The following is a 24,955-nucleotide window of genomic DNA, read 5'->3' as shown; positions in this document are numbered from 1 at the left end:
CCCTATCGGCTGTTAATATCCCATGTACGGAACTCCTTTCCGCCATGTCAGCCGCTAACTCCTCAGGTAAGGAACTCTTTTCCGCCCTATCGGCTGTTAATATCCCATGTACGGAACTCCTTTCCGCCATGTCAGCCGCTAACTCCTCAGGTACGGAACTCTTTTCCGCCCTATCGGCTGTTAATATCCCATGTACGGAACTCCTTTCCGCCATGTCAGCCACTAACTCCTGGTCCCTCGGTCGACCGCAGTCCGCCCCTTCACCAGCCTCATCTCTCTCGACACAACGCCTCACTACGTTCAGTGCCATAAAAGACACAACGCCTCACTACGTTCAGTGCCATAAAACAAATTGCTCATCATATTTATTTCCACAAAAATATCTGTCTAAAATATACATCTAACCCTGACATCCTATATAAAAAAAAATCTACCTATCCCCTGGTCACATTTTACGTCAGACCAGTTCTGACGGAGTCCCTTAATCTGTCCTGTCCAAATTCAGCATCTACGGTTGCTGATAAAATTCCTGCTTTTCTTTAAGAAGTTTGTTTTCAGTAGGGGATCCATTACTGACCCAATTACTCTTTGATTCACATTACCCTGGTTGCTGTTGCCCTCCATAGGTATATCTGTTAAATTAACCCCCGAAATATCTCCCATATTTATCCTGGCACTTTCTTTGGCCATTAAATTACCCACAGTTGTCAAAAATGTTACTACAGAATTCGGATTATAATCCCGACTTGTTTAATCAAAATTCAAAGGGGCTTTTAAACCTTTACTTTTTATATCATTCAAAAATAATAAAGCAATATCTCTATCAAATTCAGGATCAGAAGGATCTAAAATTGGAATTGCGCTCATAACTAAAAGAAATTGGTTAAGTTAAAGTTGTAAAAACAAGGCAATTTTTACTAAGCACTCTTAACAGATTTCCTGCTCGCGTGCGAACTTAAAATGCATGACTTACAATCATAAATTGTCCTTCGACGTTCTTCACTTTTTTCTCTCTAAAACCGGATTCTGCGGCGGGAACCTGGAGCTGGGACGGCGAAACTGGAACGGCAAAACTGGAACAACTAGAACGGCAAAACTGGAACAAATAGAACGGCAAAACTGGAACAACTAGAACGGCAAAACGGGAACAACTGGAACGGCAAAACTGGAACGGCAAAACTGGAACAACTGGAACGGCAAAACTGGAACAACTGGAACGGCAAAACTGGAACAATTGGAACGGCAAAGCTGGAATCCCCAACGACGAAAACAGCAACAGCTCTCAACTTCCGAAGTCAACCGACGACCAGCACACACCAATACCACGGTCGTGCACGAACCGAAGCAGCTCTCAGCGGAAAGTCTCCACGCCCCAACTACAGCTGACAATGACGGAGTCCACCAAATTTTGAAGATAAACAAACTCACGACACAACCTCGGACCGAAATCCAGAGGATGGTAAGAACTCTATCCTCTCCGGCGAAAACCGCTGCCGCCACTTTGTAAAGGCTCCTCTTCTCTCTCTGCGTTCTCTTCTTTAGAACATTACGGTAGCGTTGGCCTACAGTATAGGGTTCGACCGGTGGAGGATATCTAGTATCTCTAACTCTCATAAAGTGTAATAAAAATGTTTATTTACACATATAATACATTAAATGTACACACGACGAGGACAGACACAGAATAAGAACTGACTAAAATAATCTAAAACGTTGGCTTATATACACTGAAACAAGGAAACAAACATTGAAGCATGTGAGAGGAACTGACCTAGTTTAATCTGTCAGTTGCTACAAATACTCAGAATCTATAATACTAATGTAGTCACTCAGGAAGTAGGAATTTCAGAGAACTTAATTATGATTAGGAATTTAATCACACCATCTAACCCACTTTCACTACTTTCAAAGTTTACAGCTAGTTGCCATTGGATCACTTTTGACTTTCAATTTATATAAATTCCCTCCGAAGTTTATACGACTACCTCTTCCATAAGAACCTTATATGCCCCAGGGCATAAGTTACAACCGTTCCCCTAGTTTTTTTTTTTTTTTTTTTGGGGGGGGGGTATGTTAACCCCGATTTTTTGTCGTCTTTTTTGTCATCGTTGGACTATTTCAAACAAAATGGCTAATTTTTAACGAATGCATTTGGGGAAAAGAGGTTGTGTCGGGTGGGGTATATACCCGCGATCACTTTTGACGACTCTTGAAAACGTAACTCGAACTGTCCATTTCCAATCAAATGAGCCACTTTAGACAACAACCACCACTTGCATAAGACCCTATCTTCCCCCAGGTACAACTTAAAATACCACCCCTTACATAAAACCCTATCTTCCCCCAGAGTATAACTTAAAACACCTCCACCGGGCTCTGGGTGCTTCTTCGACACCTGAGTTCTTTATATTTGATCTTTAAACTATTTTGAACAAAATGGCAGTCTTCAAAATTCTGATTGGATGCATTTGGGGAAAAAGAGCCTTGGGGGGGGGGCTACTTACCCTCCAACCACTTTTGACTCTTAAAAAGGGCACTAGAAATTCTCGTTTACGATCAAATAAGCTCCCTCTGAAGTATATACGGTCATACCTTCCATAATACTTTATATGCCCCCAGAGCATATAGTAGCCAGGGGTATTAATAGGGCCGTAGGGAGGTAGTGCTTCATTCTTTACAGAAAACAAACAGCTATGAGACAGATTCTACCAGTTGGGAACCAGAATTTGTAACAGCGGGAAGCCAAAAGAAACCTGAACAGACACAAGATAAAACACAACAACAGCTATGAAATGATGATTTATCTTGATAGTAGCCAGGGATACCAATAGTAGAGGGGGAACAGGGACGATTTTCCACTAAACTGCATCCATCTCGATTAAAAATATATGGTTTTTCTATCTTCATTAAAAAATGAAAAAAAAATCACTGTCCCCTACATTTTTGTGAATAGACGCCCCTGACAACAGTACAGTGGGTTAACAATTTCAAAGGGGAAAACCCTCTGTAAGCTAATGACTCATTCATAAAAAGAGTAAGAAGCTCAAAACAAAATTTTATACAGTTTGAGTCCCTAATTTGAGCCGTTAAAAGCCAGAAAATCTTAAGCAGGACGATTAAATACAGAAACAAATTGAGAAATGATAGTATAACTTATCTTGATTTTACATTAGCCTAAAAACTTCGAAAATACTCTGCAATATAGTGATTTATTCTCTACAAAATAAAAAATTTCAAATTCGGAGAATCCTATTCGGAAGCCCGAATGACAGGAAGCCAAAATTTAAACAGCCAGAAGCAAAAAGACGCCCGAACAGACCAAGGAGTAAAAAAAAAACAACCAAGAAGGATAAACTAACTTGACGGTAGCCTATGGTGGTCTAACAATTTCAAAAGGTAATACTCTTTTTAGGTTATTGATTTATCCTTTAAGAAAAAGAGAAGAAAGCTGAAAACCCACATTCTGAACAGCTGGAATCTCAAAATTGGACAATTAAAAGCCCCAAAAGCTCGAGCAGCTCTATAAAATCAGAAACCAATTGCCAAATTCTCGTATAGCTGATCTTTACAACTTCAGAAGAAAAAATACTGTAGAACATAGTGGTTTATTTTCACAAGATATCGGTTCGTTCAGATGAATATGGAAAAGTCTAAATGGACTGGTACTGGCGCTAGTGCCAAAAAGAATAATCACCAACGCCATCTAGTGTTTGACAACTATACTTGTCCCAAAAATGCAGCACTCTTTAGGCCCTTCAGCTTAGAGTCAACGAGTCTAATCAATCTGCCACGATTTTTTCTAAACTAAGCTAGGCCTATTTTGCACTGACTAGATTGTAACTTAAAATAACTTTTTAAAATAAAAAATAAAGATTAATTATCGATTACAAGGAAATTTCAGTTTTGGTCTTATTGCATTGTGGGCTAGTCACTTTAAGAAATTCAACTTTTTTTAACGAAGCCACTGGACGCTACACTGTAAGTGGGACTAAAAGTTTTAACCCTCTATCATCCTATGCTAAAACACCAAATATCGAACTTTCATAAGTCTCCCTTTGGCTCATTCTTTGAAAAAAAGAGCTGGAAGACAGTGGAGTAGATTGCACTTCTCACAGCTCAATAGCGGAACTACCATTCTAAAAAAAGAACAGGAAGCTCAAACAGCTAAGGTTTGGTGCATTTGAACTATCTTTTATATCAAGTTCTTAGTTTGGAAGATCCGATACATTAACTTCTTAGAAGAATAAAAAGCAATGTAGCTACGAGAAGGAAATAGGATGTAATAATTTATCTAGACAGTAGCAGTTTTAAAAAAACGAGTCATTCATCACGGAGAAAGACCAAGAAGCCCGAATATAATCATTTTGTGCAGCCTTAAGCTTTTAGCTTAAAAGACGGGATACCACAGATTTCTAATAAAGAACAGAAAAAGCAGAAAAACTACGGAAACAACTTAAGAAATGATAATTGGTCTAGACAGTATACATTAACAGTTTCAAAGGGGAAAAAACTACAGATAGTGACTTACTTATTACCAAAAAACGAAAAAGATCCAACCAGAAAAAGTCCATTGATAAATTAGACGAGCTTTACAAAACAGTCTTCTAAATTCTCGAAAATAAAAGAGTTTATAAACCTAGCGGGTTTGCTTAGTCACCATTGGACATCTGCCCCATTTTATTCAATTAGTCAAATGATTTAAATTTCAAGCTATGAATAATCTTCGGTGACAATTTTATGGTGACAATCTTCGATTGAACGACTTTCTAGTTGAAAATACTCTTTTCTACCTGCACAATATAAAGATAAATAAAACAATATAAATAAAACAATATAAAACAATATAAATTTTAGTACCGTGCTTTTAAATTTTTTTATTAATAAAACTTGTATCTACAAAACTCCGCTTCCTTTAGATTTTTTCTTCCATGTATAGGTAACCATCGTGACAGGTGACAGCAGCTCGTCAGGATTCAACTTGTATAATTTGAAAGATAGGGCCCTCACAAGACCTTAAAAGCCTCCATCACTCCCATCAAACGAGCCCCCTCTAAAGTTAATGCGACCATCCCTTCCACAAAAGCATTATATGTTAACCATGGCTTACTTGCACAAGTTACAACTCTTGCCCCGGGGTCTACAAGGTATTTTTCAACCCTTGAGTTATATTTATTTGAATCTTGGACTCTTTTGAACAAAGTGGCTATTTCAAAATTTTAATTCGATGCACTTGGGGGGGGAGCGCGCAAAGGGGCTACTGTTCACCCTCTGATCGTTTTCGACTCACAAAAAGGGGAAAGGAAATTTTTATTTCCAATCTGATGGCCCCATCCACAGCTTACATTACCACGCCATCCACAAGAACTTTATATGTTACCGATAGATAACGAGCATAATTTATGGCCCTTTTCACTAGGGCTGGAGGGAAGGGAGGTTCCGAACCCGGAACCATACTTTTATAAAATTTGGGCTATTGGAACAAAATGGCTATCTAAAAAAATTCAATCCAATAGATTTGGGAAAAAGAGGGAGGGAGACCTAGTTTCTCTCCGATCACTTTTGACTCTTAAAAACAAACTAGAACTTTCAACTTTCAATCAAATAAGCTTCCTATAAAAGTTTATACAACTATCATTTCCATAAAAAACCTTGTATAATCCTGAAGCATAACTTACAACCATTGCCCCGGGCTCTGGGGATAGTGGCAATCTCGAAGGCATTATTATATGGTCTTTGGACTATTATGAACAAAAAGGCTATCTCAAAAGTTATATCGGATACATTTGTGGAAAAATGTGCCTGGGGGAGCTATTTGCTATCCAATCACTTGTGAGCCTTAAAAGGGAAATAAAATTTCCAATTTTAAGCCATATGAGCCTGCTCCAAAGTTTATACGGCCACCTTTTTCATAAAAAACTTATATGTAAACGGGGTATAACACATAACACTTGCCCCTGGGCTATGGTGGTTGTAGCAACCCTGAAGACATCTCAAATTTTTGATTTAACACATTTGGAGAAAAGAGGACGAGGGGGGCCTGTTGCTTTCTGATCACTTTCGCCGCTTAAAATAAGGAACTAAAACTCTTAATGTCCAATCGAATGAGCCTTCTCCGAAGTATATACGACCATACCCTTCAGTAAAGCCGCATTGGCCCCTAAAGAATAGCTCACAACCCTTGAACCCAGGATTTGCGGGGCAGTACCGGCCCCAGAGGAAGTGTTATATGATACATGTACTATTTTAGACAAAATGGCTCTATAAAAAGTCGATCAAAATCGTTTAGAGAAAAGAGGGCATGGAGGGGGCTAGTTTCCCCCGGTCCTCTTGACTCTTAATAAAGGAACTAGAACTTTCAATTTTCAATCTAATGATCCCCTCCAAAATTCATACGATTACCCCTTCCATAAAAACCTTATGTTACACCGAGTCATAACTTACAACACTTTCCTTGGGCTCTGGGGGGTTTTGTGTAAACCCTTAAGTTTTTATTATAATGTCTTTGGTGTATTCTAAACAAAATGACGAGCTCAAAAATTTGATCAGATGAATTTGGGGGAAAGAGGGCGCGGGAGGGGGGAATACTTTCTGGTCACTTTTGACTCTTAAAAAGGTAACTAAAACTTTAAGTTTGGAATCAAATGAGCTCCCTTACGACCACCCCTTCTATAAAAACCTTATACGGTTTATAAAACCTTATACGGCACAACTAAAAGCACTTGTCCCTGGGCTCTGGGGGGTTGTGTCAAACCTGGATTTTTTTGTCTGATTTTTGACCTGTTTTTAACAAAATGGCCGCTCGAAACTTTCATCAGAAGCATTGGGGAGAAAATGTTGTGGAGAGATAGTTGCTATCTGATCACTTTTGACTCTTAAAAAGGGCACTTGAACGTCCGATTTCCAATCACATGAGCCCCATTGAAGTTTAAACGACCACGTCTTCAATATGAAGTGCCTCTGAGAAATAAATAAATAAATAATAAAACATCGAAGACTTATGGTCTTTACTATAGGCAATGCTATAGCGTTGCCTCTAATAAAATTATGCTCGCAGCCTAGTTCCTCCCCCGATGGTCAGTCCCGGGTATGGCTACGAACGTTTTGGTGCATTTTGACATATCCTCATTGGTCCCAGAAGCATACTTTAAGTTACTTTGTTTTACGTATAACATACATAGAATATTATTTTTATTTAAAATAACTTATTTTTTGTGTACATTCCACCGGTATGCTCAAAAGCCAGCATTTTCTACAGTTAACCCCCCCCCCCCGGTTTTAACTGCTATTAAAAAAAATTGGTCAAGGAAAGATTGAAGTCAAATCTTAAAGGAACAAAATTACTAGTTTGCAGTTTATGCAACATATTTTGGAAAAACTGCTTCAAACAAACTGACCCTTTATATTTTCTCAAGTTGGTGGAATTTTGGACTATTTTGACTCACTATATAATTTTGGACTATTTTGGACTCACTATACAGAAAACTAAAAACCGCGCACTATAACATCCTTAGAAGCCAAAATCCTTAAATAGACTGCAGAAATAATATTCTAGTTAACAAAGCTCTCAATAACCTTTTACAGGCCATAAAATTAATAAATTTTACTACACAATTTTAATTCTCTAAAAGTCAAACGAGCTCATCATTCAGCAAAGTCTTTCAAAATTCAAAAAAAGTCTTTCAAAATTCTAAAGTTTTTCAAAATTCTACAAAATGAGGAAATATGAAGAGCCAGTTTATTTGATTTTCTTAAATATATTGTATAAACTGAAGTAACAAACTTCACCCAAAACTTAAAAATTTATTAAGACCTCATGCGACCCGACTTGTTAAAAGTTAGCCCTCATTTGCATCATACCTTCTTCCAGTTTCTTATCCATTGGCTCGTAGCCTCGTTCACTCCTCAGTGGTGAATACCGGGCATGCTTATGATTGTTCGCGGATGATTTCGACACACTCCTCATTGGTCTCAGATACGTATTTTTGTATCTTTATATGACTACTCCTTCCACAAAAGCCTTACATGTTAACAATGGCTTACTTCTACAAGTTACAACCATTGCCCCGGGGTCTATAAGGGATTTTTCAACCCTTAAGTTATATTTATTTGAATCTTGTACTATTTTGTACCAAATGAATATTTCAAAATTTCAATTCGATGCATCTAGGGAAAAAAGCGTACAAGGGGGTTATTGGTTACCCTCTGGTGATTTTAGACTGGTAAAAAGGAAAAAAGAAATTTCTAATTTCTAATCTGATAGGCCTCTTCCAAAGTTTATATAACCACGCCATCTATAAAAAAAATTATATTTTACCGAGATGTAACAAGCATAATTTATGGCCCTTTCTTATCCATTCATACGCTAGTAGCTTTGTTCCCTCCTCAATGGTGAGTCCCGGGCATGTTTATGATTGTTCAGGGATGATTTCGACGCATTCCTCATTGGTCTCAAAAAATATTTTTAATGATCTATTTTCGCTCCTATAATTAAGCTAATAGCCCGGTTTCTCCCAATAATCAGTTTCTGGTAACCTTAAGGATATTTCAATGTGCCTTCAAAGAAAGCAAAATTAAAACTCAATTTGCTTATCAAACTATAATTAAGACATATAGCTTTCCACTCCCTCGCTCAACATTTAAAGGCGGAACTTTATTTAACAGCCTACTTTTGGAACAGAGTTTTTCGAATCAGGAATTCTTTTAATATTTCTTTTTTGGTCCCCTAAAAGACTTAAAAGCATGGAAATAAATTTTAAAAGGAAATTTGTCCTCTTCAGAGAAAGGTAATATCATTTGTATGGATTGAAAAGCGGGAGTTGAAATAAAACATTAAATAGGCTCTTCCTTCCAACGTCTCCACCTTTAGCGTTTTCCAGTAAAATAGTATATTTTACAATTTTATCTGGATGAAATTTGTCTTTTGGGTTTAGGGTGTTTCGCCAAGGAATGTCTGACATCGTAGAACTATTTTAATTCTGCGGTTTTGGAATATGATAATGGAGATCCAAGTTTTTCGATTTAGTACTTTCACAGCCCAAGCCGAATTAATGTTGATTAAAGTAATGACAAAAAAGAATTCAAAAAGAGGACGTAGGGCAAAAATTTAAATTTGGGAGCTATTTGGGTGAAATATTCCATTTTTGGCTGGGTTGGTCATAGCCAGGGTGTTCTTTGCATTAAGTTTTACAAGCAAAATCTGCTAAAATAAAGTGTGGGTTGTTCGGCTGCTGTGAAGTAATAAGCTGTATGGAAACTGTGGTTTGAGCCTACTTTTTAGAGCTGTAATGACTAAAGTCAAGATGGCTAGGCCACGTGTTATGTCAAAAATTGTTCCATTTGGCCATCCATCTTTTGCCAAGCGAAAAGCAGGTGGTCCCTAAATGGGCTGTGAAGAAGTCTCAAGAAAGTATTTAAAGGAAATGGGAACCTGATGGTAGGGGTAAAGTTATACTTTGAATAGATTGGGGTGGGGAAGAAGCTTTTGCAGCTGTGCTGATCACCAATGTCACCGGATCTGGTCGAGATTTGAAATGAGAGCTCTAAAGCACAAGATCCTTCTAAATATTAAATTTCATTAAGATCCAATCACTCCTTCGTAAGTTAAAAATACCTAATTTTTTCTAATTTTTCAGAATTAACCCTCCCCCCAACTCCCCCAAATAGAGCAGATTCGTCCCGGTTATGTCAATTACGTACCTAGGACTTCCGCTTATTTTTCCCACCAAGTTTCATCCTGATCCCTCCACTCTAAGCGTTTTCCAAGATTTTAGATCCCCCCAACTTCCCCCAATGTCATCGGATTCGGTCGGCATTTAAAATAAAAGCTCTGAGACACGATATCCTTCTGAATATCAAATTTCATTAAGATCCGATCACTTGTGCGTAAGATAAAAATACCTAATTTTTTCTAATTTTCCCGATTTAACCGTCCCCCCACTCCCCCCTCCCAGATGGTCGAATCGGGAAACGACAATTTTAATTTAATCTGGTCTGGTTTCCGATACACCTCCTAGATTTCATCATCCTAACTTACCTGGAAGTGCCTAAACTAGCAAAACCGAGACAGACCGACAGACCGACAGGACTTGCGATCGCTATATGTCACTTGGTAGATATCAAGTGCCATTAAAACCTTTTTTCCTTATGTTGTACATGGTGTCAAAACAAAACTATCTCTACAAAACATTTAATTATTTCTGAAAACCAGATAACATAATTCGTATCTCTTCTACGTTTCTTGGAAATAATTCTGGAAAATTCAATCTCGAATTCTAAATTCCGAATTTGGGTTGTTTTCCGTAATTTTTATTTAATGCATCTTGTATTTTAATCGATTAATGCTATGAAAAGAATCCAAGATGACATGAACTTTCTTACGAAATTGCTTTTTTCACCAAGAAATAACTTCCAAAGTTGTCATGACGCATCAAATATTTTGATATCCTAGAGGTAACTTTTTTCTAGTCAGGGTATAATTTATTTTTCTCATGTGGATAGATGCATCTTGATATTCTAAGAACTAGAGCTGACACTGGTTTTTCCAAAAAGAAATTCCCTTCTGTGAGTTTTTCTATTCTGTATTTAGTCTTGCTAATCACCACATTTTGTCTAAGTAGAAATGTCCTAGCTTCGAAGCTAAACTTACCATTAATAAGACAAGCATTAAGTTTTCATTTCATAAATATAAGCCGTTTCTGTTCATAAATATTCATGCTAAATTGTTCAAAAAATAACAATGCAAATGTTCCTTTATTTTGAAATTATTTCTATTCTGTATTTAGTCTTGTGAATCCCTATATTTTGTCTAAGTAGAAATGCCCTTGCTTCGAAGCTAAACCCACCATTAATAAGACAAGTATTAAGTTTTCATTTCAGAAATATTAGAAGTTTCTGTTCATAAATATTCATGCTAAAATGTTCAAAAAATAACAATGCAAAATTTTCTGTTATTTTGACATTATTTCTATTCTGTATTTAGTCTTGTGAATCCCTAAATTTTGTCTAAGTAGAAATGTCCTAGCTTCGAAGCTAAACTTACCATTAATAAGACAAGTATTAAGTTTTCATTTCATAAATATAAGCAGTTTCTGTTCATAAATATTCATGCTAAATTGTTCAAAAAATAACAATGCAAATGTTCCTCTATTTTGAAATTATTTCTATTCTGTTTTTAGTCTTGTGAATCCCTATATTTTGTCTAAGTAGAAATGCCCTTGCTTCGAAGCTAAACCCACCATTAATAAGACAAGTATTAAGTTTTCATTTCAGAAATATTAGAAGTTTCTGTTCATAAATATTCATGCTAAAATGTTCAAAAAATAACAATGCAAAATTTTCTGTTATTTTGACATTATTTCTATTCTGTATTTAGTCTTGTGAATCCCTAAATTTTGTCTAAGTAGAAATGTCCTAGCTTCGAAGCTAAACTTACCATTAATAAGACAAGTATTAAGTTTTCATTTCATAAATATAAGCAGTTTCTGTTCATAAATATTCATGCTAAATTGTTCAAAAAATAACAATGCAAATGTTCCTTTATTTTGAAATTATTTCTATTCTGTATTTAGTCTTGTGAATCCCTATATTTTGTCTAAGTAGAAATGTCCTAGCTTCGAAGCTAAGCCCATCATTAATAAGACAAGTATTAAGTATTCATTCCATAAATACAAGCAGTTTCTCTTCATAAGTATTCATGCTAAAATGTTCAAAAATACAATACAAAATGTTCTGTTATTTTGAAATAATTTCTATTCTGTATTTAGTCTTGCGAATCCCAATATTTTGTCTAAGTAGAAATGTCCTAGCTTCGAAGCTAAGCCCAAAACGAAGCTAAGCTAAGACAAGTATTAAGTTTTCATTCCATAAATGTAAGTAGTTTCTGTTCATAAATGTTCATGCTAAACTGTTCAAAAAATAACAATTTAAAATGTTTTGTTATTTGAAATTTTGTTAAAAGCGTATCCAGGTTAGGTTTAGTATTGTCTTCTTATTTTTGATGGTAGTTTACACATTGTTATTTTTTTTTTCCTTTTAAAAAAATTGTTAGATTTACTTCTGTTTTCTAACATTATGCATATACCCAGGTTTTATATAAGTTGATAGCATTTTGTAAAAATGTGTCCGAATTTTTGGGGATAAACAAAAATGTGCTCTAACATTGCCTGCAAAAAAAGAGCCCTATGCCTTCATTGTGTTTTTCTTCCCAGAGGCACTTCGTATACAGGGGGTGGTCCAACAAACTTTAAAGGGGGCTTACTAAATCGGAACTAGAAAGTTCTAGTGCTCTTTTTTAAAAGTTGTCAAAGAGTGACCAGGCCCCTCCCTTGCCATTAAAATTAAGAAGGTCTCTATTAAGATGAAGAAGAAAAACTAACTAGTTCAGTAAAAGTATTATAGGTAGTTAATAGTACTACGTGGAAGCGGACTCAACGATACTAATGTTTTTAAGGGTTATGCGAAGAGAAAAAGGTTGGGAACCACTGTCATAAAACATTGCATATAAACTTATATAAGATTCTAGATATGTCGCATACAAATAATATATGTTTATTTGTTCACTGATTTCAAATAAGCTAAAGCAAATTTTACGAACTTTCTAATTCGGATCCATAATTCAAGCCAATAGTTTTCATCCTTTTGAAAGATCATAAAAATGAAATAAGGATGAAAGTCAAAAATTCAAAATGAATGAAAACTTTTGAAAAATGAAATTAAAAAAAAAACATTTTTCAAATATTTCATCAATAGTTTCATTTCATCAATAGAATATTTCAAATTCAATAAAATCAATAAATCAGTAACATAATTCATCAATAGAATATTTCATTCAATAGTTTCATCCTTTTTTCATTTTTCGAAAATTCATTTTGATGTGAAAGCTGTCGTTTACCACATTATAAATCAAACATTCAGATTTATATAACCTTTAATCACATTTATAAATCAGATGAAATATCATGCTAGTAATCAGAATAAAACTTGGCTAGCGACTGTGATAAAATGAAATCTAGGGCGTATAAATTACCAAGGATATTTATATGAAAATAGTTTTTATCCCCATGAAACCATTGCAAGTCTATTCTTTCCTGGAAACCACAAGATTTCCCATTTTATAAGATTTTCATTTTGACTATTTCAAAATTATGAAGTTTTTAATACAGTATAAACAGTTCTGTCATCGTTGGCATGTGTAAGCATCATGGACAGCACAATAGCGCTGCCTAAGTAGAGAGCGATATGGGTACAATGTATTATTATTTATTTATTTTTAGACCAGGACACTTCGTATAGAGGGATTTGTCGTAGAAACTTCGGAAAAGGCTCATTCAAAGAAATTTAAAGGGCTAGTGCCTTTTTTAATAGTCAAAAGTGACTGGAGGGCAACCAGCTCCCCTCCCACACTCATCATTTCCCCAAACAAGTCCGGTCAAAAATTTAAGATAACCATTTTTCTCAACGTAGTTGAAAGGTCCAGAAATTATGTCTCGGAGAATGACAATCCCTCCCCCACACAGCCCTCAGGGCAAAGGTTTGTAAGTTATGCCTTGGGGGCACATAAGGTTTTTATAGAAAGGGTGGTCGTATAAGCTTTGGAGGAAGCTTATTGCATAGGTGATCAGAAGTTCTAGTACCCTTTTTAGAAGTGAAAGTGATCGGAGCTTAGCTACCCCCCCACCTATCCACCATTGCCCCAAAAATCTCCGATCGAAATTTTGAGAAAACCTTCTCAAAATTCGACCAAGTGGTCCTAGAATGTCGCAAGAGGGCTCATTCTAATGGAAATGATAAGTAACAAAAAAACTGGAGGGCACCTAGGCCCTCTCCCACGCTCATTTTTTCTCAAAGTCAACGGATCAAAATTTTGAGATAGCCATTTTGTTCTGCATAGTCGAAAACCTTAATAACTATGTCTTTGGAGATTAATTACTCCCCCACAGTCCCTGGGGGAGGGGCTGCAAGTTACAAACTTTGACCAGTATTTACATACAGTAATGGTTATTAGGAAGTCTACAGACGTTATCAGGGGGATTCTTTTGGTTTGGGAGGCTGGGTTGAGGGGAGGGGGCTATGTAGGAGTATCTTTCCTTGGAGGAATATGTCATGGGGGAGGAGAAACTCAATGAAAAGGGCGCAGGATTTTCTAGCATTACTATAAAAAAAAAACAATGAAAAAATAAACATGAAAAAGTTTTTTCAATTGAAAGTAAGGGGTAGCATTAAAACTGAAAACGAACAGAGATTATTAAGCATATGAGGGATTCTAAAAATACTTTAGCATAAAGGGCGAGGTATTTAGAAGGAGATAAATACATCGCTCTTTATGCTAAAGTATTTTTAGTAATTTCAACTACTTATTCTACGGTCTTTTTGATTCAGGGGTCATTCTCAAAGAATTGGGACAAAAATTTAGATTTAGTATAAAGAGCGAGGTATTAACGAGGGGACAAACCCCCTCATATACATAATAAAAATATAAGAATATAAAAGTTTTTTACGTAAGTTAAATAGGGAGCAACACTATATAATAGCTAGCAATATCATTGAAACTTTTAAAGGAGCTAATTCGATTCAAGATCAAAAGTTCTACTGTCCTTTTTAAGACTAAAAAGAGATTGGAGGGCAAGCAGCTTTTCTCTCAGGCCCATTCACTTTCCAAACACATCGAGTCAAAATTTTGAGACAGCCATTTTGTTCATCAGAGTAGAACGGTTCAGCAACCACGTCTCTATGGATATTGGGCATCTCAATCCCCAAAATTATGCAATTGGCCCATTTTGCTTTAAAACTAAATTTTGCTTTAAAAACAAATCAAAAGGCATTGTGCTTATGGTTACCAATATGATACCTCAGCAATATATCGAGAACACCTGAGGGTATTAAATTGATGCGTTTGGGGCTGCTCCTATTACTGCTCTTATAATTTAAATAAATAAAAAGAGTGTAAGTGTATCCAGGTTGTCAAAGAGCATAGATAAAATATTTTGGCAATGATATTGTTTTATTTTCAGTTCAACTTGAGGAGGTATAAAATAAAATTAAAAATACTATTTGTGTCAGGATTAAAAATTATTGTAAAAGTTTCTCAAATATACAAATAGTAGGCCAAACTATGGATTCCTATAGAAAAAACCGAAAAGATGTAAAACATTATTTTTTTTCATGAAAAAGACCGTATCAATAAAAAACGAACAGAAAGTAATTTAAAAAACTTTTTCCACAAAACAAGTTTTAAAGAAAAGTAAAGATTTCCATGAAGCCAATAAATGGGCAGAAATAAAGTCAAATAATCTTCCAAGCGTATAACTAACACAAACCAGAATCAATAAATAAATGAAACTCAAAACGAGCAAAAATTAATATGAGTAGGACTGATAATCCCCAAGCCTTCTCAAGACCAGAACATAATTTGCGCTTTCTTGAAAATAAAAAAAATGTTTTAAATGTTTTCACTTTTTTTACTTTAATAAATATAAATTAATTAAACTAATTAATTAAACTAATTAATTAAATTCATTAATTAATAAATTAATTAATTCAATTAATTAAACTTTAAGGAATAAATATCAGTATCATCACATTGGTTTTTTTTCAATAATGTGCAAATTATGTTCTGGTCTTGAGAAGGCATGGGGGTTATCAGCACTACTTAAGTTAATTTTTCTCGTTTTTAGTTTGACACGGCTATTTATCGTAATTTCTGTTCGTTTTGATTTCCATTTATTTATTGATTAAATAAAAAAAAACAAGTTTTTTTAACTGAAAATAAGGAGCGACATTGAAACTTAAAACGAAAAGAAATTACTTCGTATATGAAAGAGGCTGCTTCCTCATCAACGCCCCGCTCTTTACGCTAAAGTTTGACTTTGTCTCTCAATTCTTCTTTTTAAAACAGTAAAAAACTTTAGCGTAAAGAGCGGCGCGTTGATGAGGAAGCAGCCTCTTTCATATACGAAGTAATTTCTGTTCGTTTTAAGTTTTAATGTCGCTCCTTATTTTCAGTTAAAAAAACTTGTTTTTTTTTTATTTAATTTCTGAACGTTTTTGAATCAATGCATGTTTTGATTTTGGCTCTCCGCAGAGGAATAATTAAAACGAAATTTGCATTTTTTTTTTTTTTTTTTTTTTGGCTAAAGCTTAAACACTAAAGCTTAAATTTTGTCCCAATTCATTAAGAATGACCCCAGAATCACAAAAGCCGTAAAATAAATAGTTGAAATTACTAAAAATATTTTAGCGTAAAGAGCAAGGTATTAAGAGGAGGTGAGCCCCTTAAATGGGTAATAATTTCTGTTTGTTTTAAGTTTTAATGCTGTTCCTTACTTTCAGGTGAAAGAACTTTTCATATTTATTTTTTATTGTTTTTTTAAATAATGCTAGTAAATCCTGCGCTCCCTTCATGGAGATTTTCTTCCCCTATGACAAATTATCGATAGAAATTTCCCCCAGCATATCCCCCTCTTCTCAACCCCTTACCCAACCAAAAATATCCTCCTGAAAACGCTTGTACACTTCCCAATAACCATTAGTATATGTAAGCATTGGTCAAAGTTTGTAACTTGTTGCCCCTCCAATGGGGACTGTGGGGGAGTAAGTCGTCCTCAAAGACATGGTTATAAGGTTTTTAGACTACGCTGAATAAAATGGCTATCTCAGAATTTTGATCCGTTGACTTTGGTAAAATAATTAGCGTGGGAGGGGGCCTAGGTGCCCTCCAATTTTTTTGGTCACTTAAAAGGGCACTAGAACTTTTCATTTCCGTTAGAATGAGCCCTCTTGCTACATTCTAGGACAACTGGGTCGATACGATCACCCCTGGGAAAAAAAAAACAAACAAAAAAACAAATAAACACGCATCCCTGATCTGCCTTCTGGCAAAAAATACAAAATTCCACATTTTTGTAGATAGGAGCTTGAAACTTCTACAGTAGGGTTCTCTGATACGCTGAATCTGATGGTGTGATTTTCGTTAAGATTCTATGACTTCTAGGGGGTGTTTCCCCCTATTTTCTAAAATAACGCAAATTTTCTCAGGCTCGTAACTTTTGATGGGTAAGACTAAACTTGATGAAACTTATATATTTAAAATCAGCATTAAAATGCGATTCTTTTGATGTAGGTATTGGTATCAAAATTCGATTTTTTAGAGTTTTGGTTACTATTGAGCCGGGTCGCTCCTTACTACAGTTCGTTACCACGAACTGTTTGATAGTTATTTGTGGTGGTTTTACGCTTTGAAGATTATTTGACTTTATTTCTGCTCATTTTTGGCTTAATGGAGCTCTTTACTTTTCTTTGAAAAACTTGTTTCGTGGGCAAAATTTTTTCCAATTAATTAACATCAATAAGCAAAAATAATCAGCTAATTTGACAATACTTTTCTTCTTATAAAATTCAAAATTTTCTAAATTTTTGAATCAAAATTTTTGACAAAATTTGTACACCAAAAATTTTTGACTCCCAAAGGTGTTTGGGGTAAAAGGTTTTTAGCTTGGTTGTTGCTAATTTTTCACCGACCTTTTCTTTTTTTATATGTGGCACGCGCCACTACCAAAAACTGCGTAACTGCACATGGAGGACATATCATTCACATTTGAATTATTTTTGTTTGTACTTTGTATAAGTTGCCACTTAACTAATTCAAACAATCGGATTTCATTTTCATTGCCCTTGGCAATTCGATGATTTTGCAAAATGTGATTTTAAAAAGACTAAATTGGAGACTTCTAATTAAAGTAAAAGGGAAGTTGTGTCAATTTTTTTCCAAGCGAATAGCCACCAAATGTTCCGTTAAAGGTCACTTTTTTTAAAGAAAGGTGAGGTTTTACTGCAATGCGGCTTGCTTCTAAAATTGTTGAAGCAAAATTCTAGGATAATGGATGATGCTTGAGTACTTTGTGGGGAAAACTAGTGGGCAAAGGTTCCACCCCCAACCGTTCTCAATGGATTAATCAGATGTCTATTAAAAGGCAAACTTAAATTGACACATTTTTAGTTACCCTTAACACCCCTACTAAACAAGGAAATTGAAAAGGCATATCTGCTTTGAAGTTACAAATTAGATACAAGTAAATACATCAGCGACTAGATTAGGGTACTAAAAAAGATATCGAAGGAAGACGACGCCAGGGGAGGGCAAAATCTTCATGTTTACTTTTTTTTCGCTAAAAATGGCTTTAACGTAAATGTGAATGACCTGCTTTAAAATACGTGTATTAGTTCGAAGAGTCTTGACTTACGACTCTTGTCAGGTGTTTGTCGTCGCCGAACTTCGTCGAACATCGAGAATGATGAGACCAGACGGCTCCAGGTTGACCTACCGCTAGACAGGCTCGCGGATTGGACGAGAAGCTCGTTGGCTTCGCTTCTCTACGTACTGAGGGGGGGATCCTCTGAGACGTTCCGATTCCTGCTGGCGGGATCGAAGTCAAACACAACTCATTCTGGGGCGTCATGTGGCATATGAAGGAGCTGGCCGTACCAGCGAACAGTGGGCTGTTTCGAAGAGTATTTGAGATGAAAACCTCCAAGTACAAAGTTAACTGTCCCTTAAACCCCGTATTCTGGGCGTTTATATTCTACTACTAATACTACTACTAACAACTCACCGCAGCACAAAGCCACCTGAGCGGCTAATTCTTCCTTAGAAAACAAATGTTCCTCCACATCCAAGGTATCACAAACTTTTTCATTTTCCTCTATATCTTTTCCTGCAACCCTATCTCAGTTTAGCATATTCTTAAAATGTTCTGTCCATCTCTCTTTAACTCTTTCTTTATCACTAATTGTGGCCCCGTTCCTATCTTTAACTGGGACATATCCGGCTTGACTACTTCTTCTCAATTTATTAATATGCCAGTATAGTATTTTACTATTATGCCATCTAGCTGCATCTTCCAGATGCAGAAATACTCTAAAATTTTCAATTTATGATTAAATGAGACCCATTCCAAGTTTCTACAACCCTTCCTTCTATATAAAGTGGCCAGGGAAAAATAAAAATAAATAAAAGACACTGTACCGGAAATATATACAGCATTACACTATTACAGTCCTTACCGGCTGTGTTGATAATGGCCCTTCAGCCGGGATGTTCAATGGAGTGTTGAGAGCCAGCCATTGTGTGTTTTCTCACACCGTTCCTGCTTACTTCCCCAGAATTCTCAAGGTAATCATTTAGAGCTGGGTCGACTCTGGCTAAGCTTACTGAGTCACGCCACTGACCCCCACCCGAAACTAAATAGTCGGGAACACCAGGAAGTACATGGCTATTTAGGGCTCTTTATTAAGACAACGATGAAGCAGGCACGTACATAATTTTTTGTAAGGGGGGTAATAAAACAAAATTCCAGGGGGGGATAATAATAGAGAAAACACTTGATAACTGGAATAAGAAGTACTCAGAAATCCAAGAAATTCAGGATTTCAGTTGAGCCCGGACCCGGAGACCCTCCCCAGGTTCGCCCTGGATAGTTGCCTCTGATTTACGTGTACTTGCATTCTTGAGGGATTTTCTGTAGATTAACATTTGTTTATTGAGTTTTTATACCATATTTTATTATTTGAAACTGTTTACATTTCAAAGCCATGCACATTTTTGCTACTTTGATATTATAACCTTGTGTTATTCAATATGGGCGATTTTAAAATGGTGCAGTCCGTAGACAGACAGTTTATGCCCAAAAGCTTAATAACTTCGTTACTTTCGATACCCCAAGAGTGTAAAATATCCATGTAACAATGTACACAAATGCCTTCGACCCGAAACACCAACATTAAGTTTTAAATCGAATTAATTTCCTTTTGTGACACAATTTTTTTTTGTGAAAAAAAAAAGTTTGGGGAAAAAACAGAGGCGTTTGCCATCAAGGCGACACTACTTTGGCCAATTTGAAAATTAGGGAAATTCGAAATAGAAATTTCGCTGTTTTTTTTTTCGTACAATTTCGATATCAAGTGTTTGGTTAAAAATATTCACAAAGTTTTAGTGTTTGCTTATATACGCAAGCATAACAAACGTTCTTAAGAGAATTTCTGTCTTGCATCTTTTTCATCACTTCAATGGCAAAACAGTGTTTCCTTGTAATTTCGGGAGATGTTCGCCATATTTCAAAATGAGAAAACGTGACGATGAAAAATCAAAGTTATTTGTTTTAGTGTAGATTTTTTAAGAATGTCTTTATATTCTCCTGCGGACCCTTATCGGTCTTTTATTATTATTATTATTATTATTATTACTCGGTACTTGTATGATAAACGCCCTGCTTAATGTTCTTCTAATATATTTCTCTGACACTCAATCCTAACGAAATATACCAAAGTAAGATAAGAATAGAATATTTTGGAAACAAATTTGGGCTATATATTTGCACATTAGGGGGGGGGGGGTAAGGTACAGCGGGTATGCATGCCTAATGTGGTAGATACAATTATTCTGCGTACTATGTAGTAAGAAATATTTTCTAACTTCTCACATACTTTATTCCCACCCCCTAATGTGCAAATATATAGCCCAAATTATATATTTTCCATTTTTTCTGTCACTTCTCTTTTTCTTGTCTCACGCTATGCTGAAAAAAAAACAACGTGAAAAACCGGATTCTATAATGCATAAGCGAATGAACAACTTTAGCGGTAGGGCGTTTATCATACAAGTACCGATTATTCTTAATTCTGCATTGAAGGCGTTTGTGAGGAAGTCTCTACTAAAATATTTGCATTGCTCTCTCTCTTTTTACTAGCTTTGATTTTCCTTTTCGTTATGTTTTTTCTTCTTTACGTTTTCTCGTTTTTGCATTGTGGCCAGTGCAAAACCATTGTTGCCAGATCATTTGTGGCATTGTGGCCAGTGTGGTCTCAGAAATTATTTAGATCAATTTCTTTTCTGTGAAGCAAATTTCTACTTACATGATCGGAAGAGATGAGGCGTATAAGAACATCTTTTGGCAAATTAAGAAAACCCTCCGTTTTCATACACTCTGACGCATTTTCTCCAATATATCCGATACATTTTTCAATGAAAGGCAATGGACATTTTGCACCTAAAAAAAGCGTAAAATACCAAATAAAATACAAAAAGAAACTAAAATGATTGTCAGTAATGGATCGAAAGTTTTAAGTACAGAAGACAGTAAAGATTAAATCTAAATCTGACAGTTATGAAATTTTTAGTAAGCGGGCACCAAATTTTTCAAAAGAAAGGAGGAAGGGGCGCGGAAGATCGACAAAAAAACTAAAACTATAGGACACTAAGCAGCTGATGACGGTATACCTTCCCTTTGAAGGTGTGGCTGTCAAAGCCCTATTCATGAGGGGTAACCTGGTTTGAAACCAGAGACGCCATTGGGGGGGGGGGGGGGTCGGGGGTGGGCGCCAGTTTGGGAGGTCAAATGACCACCCCAGATTTTCCAGGGGGCCCCAAGCTTCCACCACAAAGGGCCCTTTGCCGGCCATAATAATCCTTTATGTCCAACATAATCCATACTGTCCAATTGATTTCAAATTACTGCACGCCTATTAACCAAAGAGCGTAATTACCTGACGACCCTTGGGGTAATTACGCTATTTGCTATTAATCAATTTAAACTTTGAAAGTAGGTTAGATACATAATAAAAGTCTCAAGTTCTGCCAAATGCCGATTTCCTGTAAAATGTTTCGATGCTTATTTCCTTGTTTTAGTGAATTAAATAAAAAAAACTAGTTTTTTTAACTGAAAGTAAGGAGCGACATTAAAACTTAAAACGAACAGAAATTACTCCGTATATGAAATGGGTTGTCCCCTCCGCAGTCCCTCGCTCTTTACGCTAAAGTTTGACTCTTTGCCACAATTCTACTTTTTAAAACAATTAAAAACTTTAGCGTAAAGAGCGTGGGACTGCGGAGGGGACAACCCATTTCATATACGGAGTAATTTCTGTTCGTTTTAAGTTTTAATGTCGCTCCTTACTTTCAGTTAAAAAAACTAGTTTTTTTTATTTAATTTCTGAACGTTTTTGAATTAATGCATGTTTGATTTTGGCTCTCCGCACATAAATTATTGAAATGAAATTAGTATATTTTTTTTTTTTTTGGCTAAATGGCTTTCTCTTAGTTTTGATCAGACGATTTTGAGAAATAAGGGGTGGGGAAGGAGGCCTAGCTGCCCTCCAATTTTTCGGTTACTTAAAAAGGCTAGTAGAACTTTTAATATTCAACGAACGTTTTTATTAGTAAAAAATATACGTAACTTAAGAATTAACTTACGTAACAAACTTTTATATTCTTATATTTTTATTATGTGTACGAGGGGGTTTGTACCCTCGTTAATACCTCGCTCTTTACACTAAATCGTAAGTTTTGTCCCAATTCTTTAAGAATGACCCCTGAATCAAAAAGGCCGTAGAATAAATAGTTGAAATCACTAAAAATATTTTAGCATAAAGAGCGAGGTATTTATCTCCTCCTAAATACCTCGCTCTTTATGCTAAAGTATTTTTAGAACCCCTCATATGCGTAATAATCTCTGTTCGTTTTAAATTTCAATGCTATTCCTTACTTTCATTTGAAAAAACGTTTTCATGTTTATTTTTTCATTGTTTTTTTATAGTAATGCTAGAAAATCCTGCGCCCTTTTCATTGAATTTTTCTTCCCCCATGACATATTCCTCAAAGGAAAGATCCTCCCACAAAGCCCTCTCCCATCAACCCCACCCCCAAACCAAAAAATCCCCATGAAAACGTCTGTACACTTCCCAATAACCATTACTATATGTAAACATTGGTCAAAGTTTGTAACTTGCAGCCCCTCCCTCAGGGATTGTGGGGGAGTAAGTCATTCCCAAAGACATAGTTATTATGGTTTTCGACTATGCTGAACAAAATGGCTATTTTAAAATTTTAATCTGTTGACTTTTGGAAAAAATGAGCATGGGAGGGGGCCTATTTGCCCTCCAATTTTTTTGGTCACGTAAAAAGGACACTAGAACTTTTCATTTTTCGTTAGAATGAGCCCTCTCGCGACATTCTAGGACCACTTGGTCGATAAGATGACCCCTGGGAAAAAAAAAACAAATAAACACGCACCCGTGATTTGTCTTCTGGCAAGAAATACAAAATTCCACATTTTTTAGATAGGAGCTTGAAATTTTTGCTATAGAGTTCTCTGATATACCGAATGCAATAGTGTGATTTTCGTTAAGATTCTATGACTTTTAGGGGATGTTTCCCCCTTTTTTCCAAAATAGGACAAATTTTCTCAGGCTCGTAACGTTTGATGACAAAGACTAAATTAATTGAAACTTATATATTTAGAATCAGCGTAAAAATTCGATTCTTTTGATGTATCTTTTGGCATCAAAATTCCGTTTTTTAGAATTTCGTTTACTATTGAGCCGGGTCGCCCCTTACTACAGTTCCTTACCACGAACTGTTTGAAAAGAAAATAATTCGGTATTTCGGGGCTTCTGACATTATTACTCCTTTGCGGAAGTTAGGCTCAAAATTGAAAAAGGATTATATTTTTTCTCTGGGCCCCTTCCACCTCTTAGTTCGTTTATTTTCCCGTTAGTTTTCACCTGTTTTCGCTTTATAGTTGTGTTATCTCTTAGCAGTTCTTTCGTTAGTTGAGTTATGGTTGTGTATATATGTTTTATCGCTCGTATAGTTATGTTATTTTCAAATTATACTCCAAAATAGAGAGGCTCCGAACACCCAGCATTGTATGTTAAGCTCTTAATTTGACGTTTTTTTCTAAAGTGACCACATTCGTCCTGCGCCCTTTTCATTGAATTTTTCCCCCATGGCATATTTCTCCAAGGAAAGATCCTCCCACATAGCCCCCTTCCTCAACCCTACCCCCAAAACCAAAAAAAATCCCCCTGAAAACGTCTGTACACTTCCCAATAACCATTATTATATGTAAACACTGGTTGAAGTTTGTAACTTGCAACCCCTCCCCCAGGGACTGTGGGGGAGTAAGTCATCCCCAAAACATAGTTATTATGATTTTCGACTATGCTAAACAAAATGGCTATCTCAAAATTTTGATCCGTTGACTTTGGGAAAAAAATGAGTGTGGGAGGGGGCCTAGATGCCCTCCAATTTTTTTGGTCACTTAAAAAGGGCACTAGAACTTTTCATTTCCGTTAGAATCAGCCCTCTTGCGACATTCTAGGACCACTTGGTCGATACGATGACCCCTGGGAAAAAAAAACAAAAAAAAACAAAAAAAACAAACAAATAAACACGCACCCGTGATTTGTCTTCTGGCAAAAAATACAAAATTCCACATTTTTGTAGATAGGAGCTTGAAACTTCTACAGTAGGGTTCTCTGATACGCTGAATCTGATGGTGTCATTTTCGTTAAGATCCTACGACTTTTAGGGGGTGTTTCCCCCTATTTTCCTAAATAAGGCAAATTTTCTCAGGCTCGTAACTTTTGATGGCTAAGACTAAACTTGATGAAATTTATATATTTAAAATCAGCATTAAAATGCGATGTAGCTATTGATATCAAAATTGAATTTTTTAGAGTTTTGGTTCCTATTGAGCCGGATCGCTCCTTACTACAGTTCGTTACCACGAACTGTTTGATATATGCCACCGTTTTAGATTACTTGAGTCAGTTCTTATTCTGTTTCTGTCCTCGTTTTATGTACATTAACTGTATCATATGTGTAAATAAAACATTTTTATGCTCGACACATAAACCTTATGAAAGTTAGAGACGCTTGACATCCTCTACCGGTCAAACCCCAGATTGTAGGCCAACGCTACGATAAGACTCTAAAGACGAGAGCACAGAGAGAAGTAGAATTACATCATTAAGCCTATTAACTTTTTAGTTAGGAAAACATAAAGGTATTAATCGCCATTACCATTAGAACTCAAAAGATCACCAAGTATCTCCAACAATTTGTGACAACTTCGACGCTAGGAAAGAACTTCATCCAATCTGGAAATCGGACTATTACTTTGGC

General features: G+C 35.9%; 1 protein-coding gene across 1 annotated transcript in view; it reads right to left on the bottom strand.

The window, feature by feature from the left end:
- The window catches only part of LOC136040871 (uncharacterized), a 685,992-nt gene that overhangs the window by 76,286 nt on the left and 584,751 nt on the right, over window positions 1-24,955 (bottom strand). The window contains exon 7 of the mRNA XM_065725262.1: window positions 20,905-21,038. Within this exon, the coding sequence (XP_065581334.1) occupies window positions 20,905-21,038 (134 nt within the window). The remainder of the gene's footprint in view (window positions 1-20,904; window positions 21,039-24,955) is intronic.

This window comes from Artemia franciscana, chromosome 21 (assembly GCF_032884065.1).
Source record: "Artemia franciscana chromosome 21, ASM3288406v1, whole genome shotgun sequence".
Classification (NCBI taxonomy): Eukaryota; Metazoa; Arthropoda; class Branchiopoda; order Anostraca; family Artemiidae; genus Artemia; species Artemia franciscana.
This window is presented reverse-complemented; position numbering and strand designations above follow the sequence as displayed.